Source organism: Adiantum capillus-veneris, chromosome 14, assembly GCF_014529385.1.
Source record: "Adiantum capillus-veneris isolate H3 chromosome 14, ASM1452938v2, whole genome shotgun sequence".
In the NCBI taxonomy this organism is placed as follows: Eukaryota; Viridiplantae; Streptophyta; class Polypodiopsida; order Polypodiales; family Pteridaceae; genus Adiantum; species Adiantum capillus-veneris.
Window position 1 is genome coordinate 61,424,612 of NC_140944.1, and position 15,283 is coordinate 61,439,894.

The window sequence follows — 15,283 nt, forward strand, 5'->3', positions numbered from 1 at the left end:
TCAATCGGCATTCAAGGATAAGAAGCCAGAATGGAAAGCAGTCACAGGTTTGGGTTGGAGATCAGTCTCCAAGTGGGAGATTGTTAAGTATGGAGCTTGATTTACCCTTGTAATTTTCTGTGGTAAAAGCGCACATTTGTAAGGCCCCCATTATGAGGAGAAGCCATCATGCGTGAAGGAAAATCACTCATCGGAAACCAAAATTTTCACGGCCAAGAATCAGGGGCAACTTTAGGGGCCTCGGGGGCGCAAGTCCCCGAGACTTTTTTTTCCCCTCGTCGGAATATTCCTTTTCGTCGGAATATTATGGCCGGACGGCGACCGGAAAGTGGTCGAAAAACAACTGTCGGTTGGCCGGTAGTCAATGGCCGGTGGCCGAATTCAAAAGCGGACTTGTCTTCTCAAGGGCGGCCACACATGGGCGGATTGAAGGGTCTGATTTGGACTTATTCGCACAAGGACGGCTACACATGGCTGCTTCTCATAAGAGAGGACAGCCCTTTTGGCCTATAAAAGGAGACAAGTTCTACACACATTTCATAGTGTGAAGTTGATGCAATAAGGTGAGTGTGAGGTGGTGAGAGTGAAGCAAGACGGGAGCTCTATTAAGGGTTTAATCCCTTTGTAAACTACTTCTTCTTTTGAAGTGCTAAAGCCATTGAGTGGCTGTTTTGCCGTGGACGTAGTTCACATTGGGTGAACCACGTATATCGTGTGTACTCTCTCTCTTTCTACTCTATAATCTCTTGTATTTAAATCTATCTCTCTCCATTAAGTAATCTACTCAAATATCTATTTAGCTACGTCTTATTTTCTAACAAGCGCAACCATTGATAGCTTTTACGTGAGATACAATTGCATGAAAAAAAGGCTACAACAGTCGCTATTGATCAACAATTGACCCTATAGATTCCTTAGGCTTACCAAATAAAAAAATACCTCTTGAACTCTCACGAGAATTTAGAAGCGTTCCACCAGTCGCATCTAGCCACGTGGAAAGCTGCTATTCTTACCATATAAAATGAAGACTTTCTCCCCACACTGCTGTGACCCTTAGGCCTACACTCGAAGAAGCTGTTAAGTTATCGTCACGTTCGGACCTTCGCAAGTTCGCAATGTCTCGTGTTTCTTCGCAGGCAACGCTTGCGGATTCATTTCTGGCAGACCTCGAAGACTTGTCGGACAACGAAGCAACTCTGCTCGTACGTTTTCTGTGTTTTGTATTTGTATTGTGGCCTAGCTACTCTTTGCATGCATGTGTCTGCGTAGGATATGTCTTTGCAGAATCTATGGAACTAAGATATGTGGTGAACTCAAGAAGTTGATTTTATTTTATTTTTGCAGGATGAAGCAGAGGAAGGAGACAAAGACGAAGACGAGGATGATGAGATGGCTGATATCGAAGCTCTGAATTATGATGACCTTGACACTGTAGCCAAATTGCAAAAGAGTCAGCGTTATCGCGACATAATGGAGGTCAGGGTCTCATGTCTTAACCGTTTTTTTTTGGGTGTTCATGGTTCTTACAATTAAAAAAGATGCTCCAGCCCTTCTTTTTGCAGTTCTTAATGTGAAACAAGATGGTTCTATTTGATGAGTAAGGTACTTGGAGAGAGTGTTTTGGGGCCTTGTTCGCAAATGTCAATTATGTCGTGAGCAAAACATAAGTGTCCTGTGCATTGGTCATTACCCCCTATATGTTGGCGGCCTTCTGCTATTGGCACGGCAATGCTTTTGTAACTCAGGAGGTAACCCATAACATCTCTCCTTGTGCTCGTCAAGAGAGGCCATCGTGAAAAAAGCCATTGGATGAAAGGTATCCATTGGTTGTAAGACCATGGAGTGTCGAACTTCTTCTTTTATAAGTTTGGGAGAATATGTGCCTTGTATGCAAGCGTCAACCATAGGGAAGCAAACAATTGTTTGAATCCCACCCAAGTACGTAGTGCCTGCAACCTTTCCATGGAGCATTAAGGTTGACCACCATTGCTGCGCATTCTCCTCAAGAAAAGCGGCGACTTTCCTAGGCTTTTGTGAAGTTGCACCCGAGACAGGTATATCGATGTTACAGGTTTGGACACTCCACGTGAGAAACCAATAGCAACACAAACAAAATCTGCAGATAATTGAACTTGGAGAGAGAGAGAGAGAGAGAGAGAGAGAGAGAGAGAGAGAGAGAGAGAGAGAGAGAGAGAGAGAATGAATGAATGGAATGGCAGAGTTCTATCCGCAAATGCACGGGCCCTTTCGTTATTTCTTTATTATTGCTTAGCAAAGTTACAACTCCTTGAGGGTCCAACTCTCTTTGAGACTCTAGGTCCAAATGCTCTTTGAAGAGTGACCCTGAGGACACCTTGGCTGGTGCTCTTCAAGTCGATCTAGTTGGTGGTTAGGTTTTTAAAATCCTAACCATCTTTTTAGGCCCCTCGGCCACAACTTCTGAAGTACTCTTAGGGTTCTCTAACCCCTTGTCCTCTCGATCATTATTTCAGTTGGGCACACCACATCACCAACTTGTGACAGTCAAACTTTTGGATGAAGGCCAATCCTTTCTTCTCATCACAAGGCCTTGGAAAAGTGTACATTCTGACCTCCTTTAAAATTTTCAGTCTGTGACAATTGGACGACGTGGCATGACTAACCATGGTGGAGCGAGGAGTCAACGACGAACGTGGACTAGCATTAAAAAAATAGATCAAAAGCTGGTAGAATAGTCCTGCATTTGTGTTGGAAAGTGCGCTGCGTTTTGTGCAAGAAATCACAGAAATCCGTATAGTGGATGACGTAGCAGTTTTGACGTAGAGAAAAAGTAGTTGACTATTTGGGGCTTTTATGAATATTTAAAAGTTGTTATCTTTTCTTTTGAGTAAAAAAAGCAAGGCCAAGGGCTTATGAAATAAAACCTCGAGGGAGTCTCGTTTTTGGAAGGTGTAGAAACTCAGGGTCATAGGATATCTGAAAACTGTGCCTGATGAAGAAAGTAAAGCCGTTGTAAGTGAAGTGATGAAATCAACTCATAGGGTCGAGGAAATTGCTAAGGGAGCAAGAGTATCCATCCAATGTTAATACAACAGGTGGGGGTTGGTAGGACAAGCCGAGGCCTATGGTAGAGCAATCTCAAAATGAAAAAGTGATGAGAAGGCAGAGAGATTACCTGGTTGAAAACAACAAGCTTTGAGAATCCGAAAGTTTTTTCCCTTGCGGATGTCTTCACCAAACCTGCCACAAAGTGATGACGTGGCGTGACCAATTGGAAAGAAACTGAACCTGAAGAATAGAGAAGGTTTTGAACTCAAAAAGAATGACGGAGGGGCATAAAATGAAAAGAATAAGGGGTTTTTACAATCCTAGCCCCACCTAACTTATGGAGCATCGATCGAGGGGCCTAAAACCCTAAAAATACAGAGCTTGATCTTTGAGAGGGAATTTTGTAAAATGCGCTAGTTGATGACGTGGTAGGATCGTCTGGACGCTGACGTGGCAGACAGTACGGAGGTTCTGCGTTTTGCGTTGGCTGTGCCACAAGGTAGGCTATACAGATTTCCGCGATTTGCGCTTGCTGTTTTGGACTGCTTTTTACTCCAGTTTTTGAGAGCAGAAGCTTTTGGGCTTAAGTGCTTTTGGACGTGATGCTTTTGGCTCTGCTTTTGGGCACCCCATGTAACATTATAAGTGCCCATAGGGTCACTTCTCGTGAGCATTTGGACGCAGAGTCTCGGAGAGAGTTGGAGGCTCGGGGAGCTGTACTTTGCGAACGTAATAATAAAGAAATATTGGAAGGGACGCCAGTCTTATGGGCCAGTGCGTCTTGGCTTGGAACTCCACCGTGCCGTGTTGACTCTCCTCTTCTCTGTCTCTCTTCATCTCAGCGATTTTCGTGTGTTGATTTCTCGCTTGGAGAATCCAAGCCTGTAACAGTGGTATCAGAGTGTCACGAGGACTGACACCACGTGATGCTTTTGGCTCTGCTTTTGGGCACCCCATGTAACATTATAAGTGCCCATAGGGTCACTTCTCGTGAGCATCTGGACGCAGAGTCTCGGAGAGAGTTGGAGGCTCGGGGAGCTGTACTTTGCGACTCTGCTTTTGAGCACCCCATGTAACATTATAAGTGCCCATAGGGTCACTTCTTGTGAGCATCTGGACGCAGAGTCTCGGAGAGAGTTGGAGGCTCGGGAGCTGTACTTTGCGAACGTAATAATAAAGAAATATTGGAAGGGACGCCAGTCTTATGGGCCATTGAGTCTTGGCTTGGAACTCCACCGTGCCGTGTTGACTCTCCTCTTCTCTGTCTCTCTTAATCTCAGCAATTTTCGTGTGTTGCTATCGATTTCTCGCTTGGAGAATCCAAGCCTGTAATAGTGGTATCAGAGTGTCACGAGGACAGGCACCACATGCCAACAGAAAAGAACAGACTGAACAACTTGAAGCACTTCAAATAACAAGTGAACTAAAAGAGATAGAGAGTGCACGATACGCGAGATGAGGAGTGGTGGAGTTCCACCTTGAGAGAGCACTGGCCCCAAACCTTGGCGCACCTTTCGGTATTGCTTTATATTGCTTGAACTCAACACAACGCAAATACTCCATCCTCTGCACCTCTATGCGAGCGTGTGCCAAAGAATGAGCCCTTGGCTCATATGTAAACTTTAAAGGTCCTTGGCCTCTCAAAAGCAGGTACATGAAAAGCTTTTAGTTTTAAAAGCATTTGGTCCCAAAAGCAACCAGTGCAATGCATGGAAAATCCATACAGCATGCCACGTCATCGGCACAAAACGCGGAAGTCCGTATAGGTTGCCACGTCACACCGCAAATCATGGGCGTCTATACAATTGCCACATCATCACGTTTTACTCAGGGTTGTGTGTGTGTAGTCCTGCTTTATTTTATCGTCTTTAGGTCCCTTGGGCCCCATCGGACAGGGTCCCATTAGTTGGTGGGAACTCCTCTTTCAAAATAGGCCACTCAGCAAGACTTTGTAAGTTGATAAAACTTCTTGTGCCGCTTCTACTTCTTCTTCTGCTGCTGCTTCTTAGGGTTTAGGCTCCGCTGTGATCTGCATGTTGGCTCTGTTCTTTAGTGACTTGACATGCCAGCAGTTTGTGACACAGAGCTCAAAAAGATTCTTCTACGGAGGATCTGACCCCTTCTGCAGCACATATGGGTGCTTGCGGAGAATTGAAAGAGACCACCCCTTTGAGGGGAGGGGAAGAAAAGTTGTAACCCAGTGTGGAATTGAAGAAACCAACGGAGATTTAGGCAAATTTCCTACGGGGAATTTTACCAAAGCGGAGTATAAACGTCAATGGTAGGTTGACAAGTGTGTAAAAAGATTGATTAAATACTCCAGAGATCGGAAATATGTGAACCATCTGAAGAATTACCCGTGATTCACCCTTTTTTGTTGCACCTTTGACAAGCAAATAGCTTTACAAAGTTACTTTACAAGTGCTCAGAAGTACTGAAAATCAACTGCTTTTACAAATTGCTTTTACAACTATACCTCGGAAAGCAACCCTGCCTAAAACTGCCACGTTATGTCATCAGCCGTACGCTGTCATGTTATCAATCGTACTTGCCATGTAAACACCCGTCTGTATGGCCCACGATTTTTGTCGCAAATTGCGCCATGTTTTCTAGGATCTTGTGTGACAAGTTAGTGACGTAGCACCACCAAGTTCCAACAAATGGAATGGGAGAAGAGGCCGCAAGACAAAAGACCTAAATCTCAGCTTATCCCTATTATGCACACTGCCATCATTGTACAAGGATACATGACTGAATGATCACTAGCGGGATTTACTTTGGGGAAACATTGTGTAAATGCTAAGAAGTGTGGATAGGCCACAGTGACCGAGTTCACACTATGTCCGCCTGGACATTGGACGCCCATCCCGACGGTGTCTAGGCTAGATCCCCTCTCTTGTAGGTGGGACATAACACACACACACACACTCACACACACACACACACACACACACAGAGAGAGAGAGAGAGAGAGAGAGAGAGAGAGAGAGAGAGAGAGAGAGAGAGAGAGAGAGAGAGAGAGAGAGAGAGAGAGATAGATTTCATTATCGTCCTCAGAGGTCAAATATGACCTATGGGACCATGAAAACATACATAGCTGGGCCTCTTACTAGAGGAGTACATGGAGAATCATTACTAATGTGGGTACAACAAAATTGTGACATGTCACTTTGGGGGGGAGAAGGGGAAGGTGGCTTGGGAGTTTTTGGAGCCAGGAATTCCTCGATGATGGCCTTGTCTCCTCGGTAGACGGCACATTTGCCGGCTGCTCATGCTTCTCGAACCTTTTGGAGTTCTTGTTTCTTGACTTTAAGTTGGGCAAGGGTTAAGGCTTCGCTCATCCATATTTTGGTGCCCTTGAGAAGTCGTGCTTGTTGTAGAAGTTCTATGCACGCCTCTTTAGTCTTGAAGACCAAGATGCCTTGGTTGGTGCGCTTGTCGTGGTGAACCTTCTCGATTGTGTTGGGTGGATGGCTTGGTTAAGCTTTACTAGGGTTGATGTGTAGTCGTCACTCTCTCCCCACCAAGTAGATGGCAAGGCGCCGATTCGAACAGACAGTGCTAGTCCTTCCTGTCGGTGACGTTCTTGCATGCACTCTTCTACTTTGGAGGAGACCGTGACGGTTGTTTCTTGAACTTGGGTAGCAAGGTTGGCCATGCTTGTGGTAAGGGTGTGCTCGATCTCTTTTGCTTTGGCGAAAAGGTGCTTACTGTCGTCTTGCTTTTGGGATTCCAAGGAGGAGAGAGGTGTCTCAAGGGCTGCAAGATGCGCCTTGAGCTCTGCATGCTCGTCCTTGAGCTCTCGAATTTGAGAGTGGAGAAGGGCCATCGGATCCACCGGCGGGGTGGGCACTAAAAGACGTGTCCGCTTGATTGGGGAGAGAGAGCCTCCGCGTTGCATCGCAGATTTGCAGTTTCCTTGTGCTTGAGGCTCTGCAACTTTCCTCGCAATAGAGATTACGCCTTACTCGTGGGAAAGGTCACCTGTATTTAGGGTTGACTGTGAATTCTTTTACTTAGACCGAGTTGACTCGGTGGGCAGGAGCGAACTGAGCACCACTAGGTGGGAGAGAAGAGCCCGTCGGTTAGAAGAGCAGGGACTGCGCACCGCCGAGTGGAGAAGAGTAGGCGTCGAGTGTAACAGACTTGGACACTCCAAGTCGAGAATCTATCGCGACATGACAAGATTCACTTCAAAACAGTTTACAGTTCACAATTGATTCAACACTGGCCCGACGGAGTTTCGTGCCTAGAGATATTGGCCCTAAAGACTCCTTTCGGTATTTCTTTTTGTATTAATCTGTTGCAAAAGTACAAGCGAGTGGGAGGCTCTCACTCTCAGACTCTGCGTCTAGATGCTTTGAGAAGCGAGAAGCCTGTCCACTTATTTAAAGGTTTACAAGGGATGCTAAAAGCGGAGCCCAAAAGCTTCAAAATCAAAAGCCTTGCCAAAAATAAAGCAAAAGCTCTTTGTCTCTCACAAGCTCTCTCTTGAGTAAAACCTCTCTCTCTCTCTCTCTCTCTCTCTCTCTCTCTCTCTCTCTCTCTCTCTCTCTCTCTCTCCTCTTTTGCGTAGAAAAAACAGGCCACGCAAAATTGCCCAAAAGCAACGTCGTAAAAATTGCCACGTCAGCAGTACGGAATTCTGTGAAATGCGCCCCAAAACGCAGGTTGTCCATACGGTGCCTGTCAGCAATTCGGGGGGTCATTTCCAGGGGCTGTCCATGCGGGCAGGGTGTGTGTACAGGGTAGCCACGTCACCAACTGGGCAGCCGCGTCACTAGTTTGTGACATACCCCCCTCTTGAAAGCATTGTAATCGCCCTCGATCACGCTTGCAAAACAGACAGAAGCCATAAGCTGTCTTAACAGACCCTGACTGCTAGTAATGTAACAAACTGCTGACGTGTCAAAGCCCTGAAGAATGGAGTCAACTTGTAGATGCCGGCCGAGGGGCCTAAACCCTAAGAGAATAAGTAACAGAAGAAGAAGTCCTACCAACTCATGGGGACCCCGTCCGATGGGTTCTCGAGTGACATAAAGGATTTAAATAAACCTGGACTCTCAAGACTTGCGCAACTGGTGACGTGGCAGATTTTCGAAAATTGCGCTTACATGATGACGTGGCAGATTGTACGAAATTTCGCGTTTTGCGTTGGCTGATGACGTGGTAGGCTGTACGGATTTTCGTAAATTGCGATGGTAGCTTTTTGGCTTTGCTTTTGGACCAGATGCTTTTGAGTTTGAAGGCTTTTTACTTTAAACTGCTTTTGGGGCCTAGGGCCTTTAAATCTGAGGTTAGGGCTCATTCTCTAGCATGCTTCCTATGGAGAAGGTGCAAAGTCTGGAGTACCGGCTTGTATTGAGTTGATGCAATATAAAGAAATACCGAAAGGGGGCGCCAAGGTTTGGGGCCAATACTCTCTGGGGTGGAATTCCACCACTCCGTGTCGCGTGTCGTCTCTCTTTCTCTCTCTCAGTTCAATTGTTAATGAAGTGCTAAAGGTCTGTTCAGTCTGTTCTTTTCTACTGGCACGTGGTGCCCGTCTTGTGACAGTTGTATCGGCATGCGTGTGCTTTTCTGAAAGTATACTGGTCCTACAAAAGAGCAGACAAAGCTTTTGGAATTTTATTTGAGGTATCTTCGCCCTCCAACCCGGACTTATTAGCCACACCCACCCTTACTTCCTCGCGCATCGGGCGTGCTCCCGTCTTCACCGCTCATGTCTTACAGGGCATAAGCCAATTAAGATCACTTGCAAGAGAAGGATCCAGATTTGTTTCAAGTCACTGTTTTTTTCTCAGAAGCAGTGCCATGTAGATGTTGATGTCTACAGCTACCAAGCAACATACTCCAAGTACTTGGCAAGCTTTCAATTTTTTTTTTGCCCGAAGCTATATGGTTTCTGACATCTTCCTCTTGGTAGAGTAGGGTATCCTGAAATGCTTGCCATGGAAACCCTAGCATATTATAACTTGAAATTTCTCGACATCTCCCAGTAGATGTCTCTTCACGAGCAGACGACCTTGGAGATCCAGTGCAATTGCTATCTTGGGACTACCATCGCTGCCTAAGAAACATTGTTTGTCCAAGAGCTGATGGACCATGCTGTGCTCGGCTACGACCTTATGAAATGAACCTAACCCTATTTTTGGTGCAGGTCCCAGGATGGAAAGTTAGTCGACTTTTCGAGCTCGACTGATGTCGAGATTGCTTTTTAAGTTTGAAATCTGTTTGCGAACTTGTTTGGTGATCATGTTTGAAATTTGTTTGAAATGGATGGTTTATGTTTTGAACCTGTTTTGGTGTTGATTTGAAATGTTTGACTTTGGTTTTAATACTGATTTTATTGATTGGTTATTTTACTCTCGGGTGGAGTACTGGGAAATAATGTTTGAGAATGCTTGTTCATACTCATGGCCCGGACCCTTGTGGTTATTTACGGGGGGAGTATTGTTGTTGTTTACTCATGGCCTGGACCTGCATGGTTATTTACGGGGGGAGTATTAATAAGTTTGAGCAGTGGTTACTCTCAGCACCTCCAAACGACGCAGGCTGCGGTTTGGGGGGCGTTTGGTTGTAAAAGGCCTCTATATCTCCCGACCCGGACCTTTTTAGGTTAAGCGGGAGGAGTGATGAGGGAGTCGTTGAATATCTCTGGGCCCGGACGTTGTTAGGTTATGCGGGAGGAGTGTTCATCGACGGCTTCATGTTTCTATGTCTTGTAACATGCATATGTGAGCATTTGTGTTGCATTGTGATGTGTCAACTACTGAATATTCCTAATTGGATGAGATTGCTTGGGTATGTAATTTTAGTGCATCAAGACACCCGTGGAAGATCAGTACGGTCACGGTGTGATGGCTAATTTTACTACGCTGGAATATCAAGAGTTTTGATATGGACGAAAGGAGAAGCTAACTCCTTGATCAAAAGAGCCGAAAGGAGAAGCTAACTCCTTAACAAAAAGAGCAAACTGATTGTCCCTCGGAAATTTTTGAGCTAACTTGAGTTGTTTTGCAGATATGCTGCAATCACGGACAATTACTCTCTTTCAAGAAGGGGAGATGTAACAAACTGCGGACGTGTCAAAGCCCTGAAGAATGGAATCAACTTGTAGATGCCGGCCGAGGGGCCTAACCCTAAGAGAACAAGTAACAAAAGAAGAAGTCCTACCAACTTATGGGGACCCCGAGTGACAAAGGATTTAAATAAAGCTGGACTCTCAAGACTTGCGCAACTGATGACGTTGGCAGATTTTCAAAAATTGTGCTGACATAAATGACGTGGCAGGTTGTATGGAATTCCGCGTTTTGCATTGGCTGATGACGTGGCAGGTTGTACGGAAATTGCGATGGCAGCTTTTTGGCTTTGCTTTTAGACAGATGCTTTTGAGTTTGAAGGCTTTTTACTTTAAATTGCTTTTGGGGCTTAGGGCCTTTAAGTATGAGGGCCTTTAAGTATGAGGTTAGGGCTCATTCTCTGGCATGCTTCCTGTGGAGAAGGTGCAGAGTCTAGAGTACCGGCTTGTACTGAGTTGATGCAATATAAAGAAATACCAAAAGGCGCGCCAATTGTTAATGAAGTGCTAAAAGTCTGTTTAGTCTGCTCTTTTCTATTGGCACGTGGTTCCCGTCTTGTGACAAGTACTGACTCACTATGAACACACATCTAACACATGTACCAATCGACAGTCTTATCACATGACATCACAAGACAAATCACATTCAACATTCATTCAGATCTCAAACCATGATTTATCGGCAATGCAATTAGCAATCGCATCTAGATCCACTCAAGACCTCGTCTATCGAGATCATTCAGACCAAAATGCTGCAGTCATTTCGTCTATCAGTTCCTGCACTTAAACAAGTCAAGAACAAGTCAGTTTCATAGCATCCGGAATTCCATTTCATAAAGTCATAGAGCAGAATATTGTTAGCTCTCAGTATCCCTGAAGCTCAAAGAGACATCAGTGACTCTAGTATCAAAAAATCAAGGCATCTGTTGACAAAGGAGCGGAGAAACTCCCCTCTTGTGCGTACCCACTACACCAGATATCCGGTCAAGCTGAATTTGGGGTTCCATTTGGAATAGACTATGCTAAACCAAAAGCTTCAAGGTAAAGTTTCACAAGCTGACGAGTATTTGCTAGGTCCTTCTCCTCCATCCACTTCGCACCCAATGCAAGATAGTTCTTGAATTTAACCAAGAATGGCCTTGTCACTTTACCCATTAATCTTTCTGTCCTTATGTGTCAATATCTGTTTTGGAACAAGGATCTCCTTGTTTTCTTTCACTTCGGATTGCTCATCAGGCTCCCCATCTTCGGGCACATTGCCGTTAAAAGGCTTCAAGAGACTCACATGAAATGCATTGTGAATCCTCCAAGTTTCGGGCAGCTTCAGTCGGAAGGAGACATCATTTGTCTTTGCGGAGATCTGGAAAGGTTAGTACTAAGCTTTGGAAAAAGCTTCTCCTTTCCCTTTTTCTTTCTCAGGCGTGCCTTCTCAAAACGTAAGAGCACCCAATCATTCTCCTTCAATTTCAAATCGCGATGATGGCGATCTGCTGCCTTTTTCTGTCTTTCCCGAGATTTCTGCAAAGCCTCGCGGACCTTGGCAAAAGGTGTGTCCAAGTCGCGCGTATACTCATCGGCTTCAAACATCTTATCTTTCGTGTTTAGGAAGGATGGAACCTTCGCAGCACCTTCAATAATCTCAAATGACGCCTTCCTCGTCGAAGAGTGTACCGTGTTGTTGTAGGCAAATCCACCAAAGGTAAGTACTTTTCCCATTGAGTCTTCTGATCCGAGATGTAAGATTTCAATAAATCTAGTATCACTGAATTGGCAATCTCAAATTGCCCGTCAGTCTGCGGAGTGGAAAGATGACGAGAATTGCGACCGCGTGCCAATGTTCTCCCAAATTGCCTTTCAAAACAAACTCGTGAATCTGGGGTCGCTGTCGAAGACAATCGTCTCGGGCATGCCATGTAATCTGAAGATCTGGGCCACAATGAACAGTCTCGCTAAGTGATCCGGCTTGACTGTTTTCTTCACTGGAATGAAATGAGCGTGCTTGCTAAATCTGTCAATGTGACAGACTTGGACACTCCAAGTCAAGAATCAACCGCGACAACACCAAATAACCACTTCAAAACAATTCACAGATCACAATAGATTTGCATTGGCTCGGCGGAGTTCCGTGCGTAGAGATATTGGCCGGAAAGACTGGCGCCTCTTTCGGTATTTCTTTTTATATTAATCAGATCAAAGTACAAGAGAGTGGCTAGGGTTTCACTCTCAGACTCTGCGTCCAGATGCTCTGAGAAGTGAGACCCTCACCACTTATTTAAGGGTTACAAGGGATGCCCAAAAGCAGAGCCCCAAAAGCTTTTAAAATAAAAAGCATCAGTTCTCTCTCTCTCTTAGAGAGTTTTTTCTCTTTTTTTATTAAAAAAGCAAAATTCGCGTCGCTCATCATTTGTTATTATTTTTAATTTTTTTTTCAAGCCTCCGCGATTTTCGGAAATTAGGGTTTCTAGCAGAAATTAGGGTTTGCAGGAATTTTAGGGTTTCTGGCAGAAATTAGGGTTTTTGCTGTCCGCCACGTCATCACTTTGTGACATACCCCCCTCTTGAAAGCATTGTAATCGACCGCGATTACGCCTGCAAAACCGACAAAAGCCATAAACTGTCTTAGCAGACACTGACTGTTAGTACCTACGTACTAGGAACACACATCTAGCACATGTACAAAATCAACAGTCACATCCCACGACATCACAGGACATCACCAGACATCACAGGACATCACATGACATTCAACATTCATTCGGATCTTAGACCATGATTTATCGGCAATGTAGCTAGCAATCACATCTAGGTCCAATCGGGACCTTATCGATGTCCAATTGACTAGCCCCTATTGCAACCATGTCTATTCGAGATCAATCAGACCAAAATGTTGCAGTCATTTCGGCTATCAGTTCCTGCACTCAAAAGAAGTCAAGAACAAATCAGTATCATTATCAAGAATTCCATTTCATAAAGTCATCCAGCAGAATACTGTCAGCTCTCAGTATCCCTGAAGCTCAAAGAGACATCAGTGACTTTAGTATCAAAATCAAGGCATCTGTTGACAAAGGAGCGGAGTAACTCCCCTCTTGTGCATCCCACTGCACCAGATCTTCGGCCAAGCTGAATTTTTGGGTTCCGTTTGGAGTAGACTATGCTAAACCAAAACATCGAGGTAAAGTTTCACAATCCGAGGAGTATCTGCTAGGTCCTCCTCCTCCATCCACTTCGCATCAAATGCAGGAAAGTTCTTGAACTTAACCAAGAACTGCCTTCGGACTTTACCTTTCTTCGTATCCGTATGTGCCAAAATCTGTTCAAGAACAAGGGTCTCCTCATTTTCTTCCACTGCGGGTTGCTCATCAGGCTCCCCATCATCAAGCACATCACCCTTAACAGGTTTCAAGAGACTCACATGCAATGCATTGTGAATCCTCCAAGTATCTAGCAGTTTCAATCGGAAGGAGACATCATTTATCTTTTCAGTTATCTGGAAAGGTCCGTAGTATCGCATACTAAGCTTTGGAAAAAGCCTCTCCTTTCCCTTTTTCTTTCGTAGGCGTGCCTTCTTAAAACGTAAGAGCACCCAATCATCCTCCTTCAATTTCAAGTCGCGACGATGGCGATCCGCTGCCTTTTTCTGTCGTTCTTGAGACTCCTGCAAAGTATCGCGAACCTTGGCAAAAGCCGTATCCAAATCTTGCGAATATTCATCCGCTTCCAATATCTAATCTTTCGTGCTCAGGAAGGATGGAACCTTTGCAGCACTTTCAACAATCTCACATGGCGTCTTCCCCGTCGAAGAGTGTATCTTGTTATTGTAGGCAAATTCCACCAAAGGTAAGTTCTTTTCCCATTGAGTCTTCTGATCCGAGATACAAGACTTCAATAAATCTAAAACGGCTGAATTGGCAATCTCAGATTGCCCGTCAGTCTGCAAGTGGAACGATGACGAGAACTGCAACCGCGTGCCAATGTTCTCCCAAATTGCCTTCCAAAACAAACTCATAAATCTGGGGTCTCTGTCGGAGACAATCGTCTCAGACGTGCCATGTAATTGGAAAATCATCGTGATCATTCTGTGTAATCAGGAGATCAAAAATGAAATCCATTTCAATACTTTCCCAGGGACGGGTGGGTATGGGTAAAGTGTAACAATCCCTGTGCCTTATCTTGTCAAACTTGACCTTCTGGCATACTGCGGACAACTCTTCCACGTCCTTTTTGAGTCACGGCCAAAAGAAGTATCTCTCTACCCCTTTCATGGTGGTAGCAATGCCGTGGTGACCCGTAAAAGGTGGACAGTGGCATTCAGTCATAACCTTTTCCCTCAACGGCTGTGTAACGCACAACATAGTCTTTTTCATCAAGTAGCCTTCCCGAAGGGAGTATCCAGCTATCGTCTCCCCATCCCGTACCCGTGTGAAAATATCTGCAAAATCTGTATTTGTGGCATACTGATCGACCATATCCTCGAAGCTCCTATGATGTATCGCGGAAATAGCCAGAACCAACGATTTCCGAGACAAAGCATCTGCCACCACATTCTTCTGTCCCTGCACATGGACAATCTAGAAGTGGAACTGTGACAAGATGTTCGCCCACCGCATCTGCTTTTCCGAAAGCTGCTTCTGTGACAAGAAGTAGCGCAAACTGTGATGGTCTGTAAAGACAGTAAAATCCGCTCCGAGTAGGTAGTGCCGCCCACCGCATCTGCTTTTCCGAAAGCTGCTTCTGTGACAAGAAGTAGCGCAAACTGTGATGGTCTGTAAAGACAGTAAAATCCGCTCTGAGTAGGTAGTGCCGCCACTGAGTAAGAGCATGGATCACTGCCAAAAGCTCTTTCTCATATATCTGTGCTGTCATCTCCGGCCTAGAGAACAATCGGCTCTCATAAGCAATGACATGGCCTTCTTGCATCAAGACCGCACCCAGACTACGACCACAAGCATCACAATATACTTCAAATGACTTTTGCAAGTCCGGCAAAGTTAAAACTGGTCCCGCAGTCAATTTCTCTTTCAATGTGTGAAAGGCAGTCACTTCTGTGGATCCCCACGAGAAAGGGACTCCTTTCTGTGTCAAGATATGCAAAGGGGAAGCAACCTCTGCAAACTTTCGTATGAACCGCCTGTAGTACGAACACAGTCCCAAGAAGCTTCTAACTTCATGGACATC

At 45.1% G+C, this 15,283-nt stretch overlaps 1 protein-coding gene across 4 annotated transcripts in view; it reads left to right on the forward strand.

Annotated features, from left to right (window-relative positions):
• Positions 1-1,044: 1,044 nt before the first annotated feature.
• Positions 1,045-15,283, forward strand: part of EMB1220 (pre-mRNA processing ribonucleoprotein binding region-containing protein) — a 28,893-nt gene continuing 14,654 nt past the window's right edge. For 2 of the 4 annotated variants that reach the window (XM_086528635.1, XM_086528636.1), the window contains exons 1-2: positions 1,045-1,202; positions 1,345-1,476. In XM_086528635.1, coding sequence (XP_086384761.1) covers positions 1,116-1,202; positions 1,345-1,476 — 219 coding nt within the window. In that variant the 5' untranslated portion in view covers positions 1,045-1,115. The remainder of the gene's footprint in view (positions 1,203-1,344; positions 1,477-15,283) is intronic. The other 2 variants (XR_015190196.1, XR_015190195.1) reach the window with 1 other exon arrangement.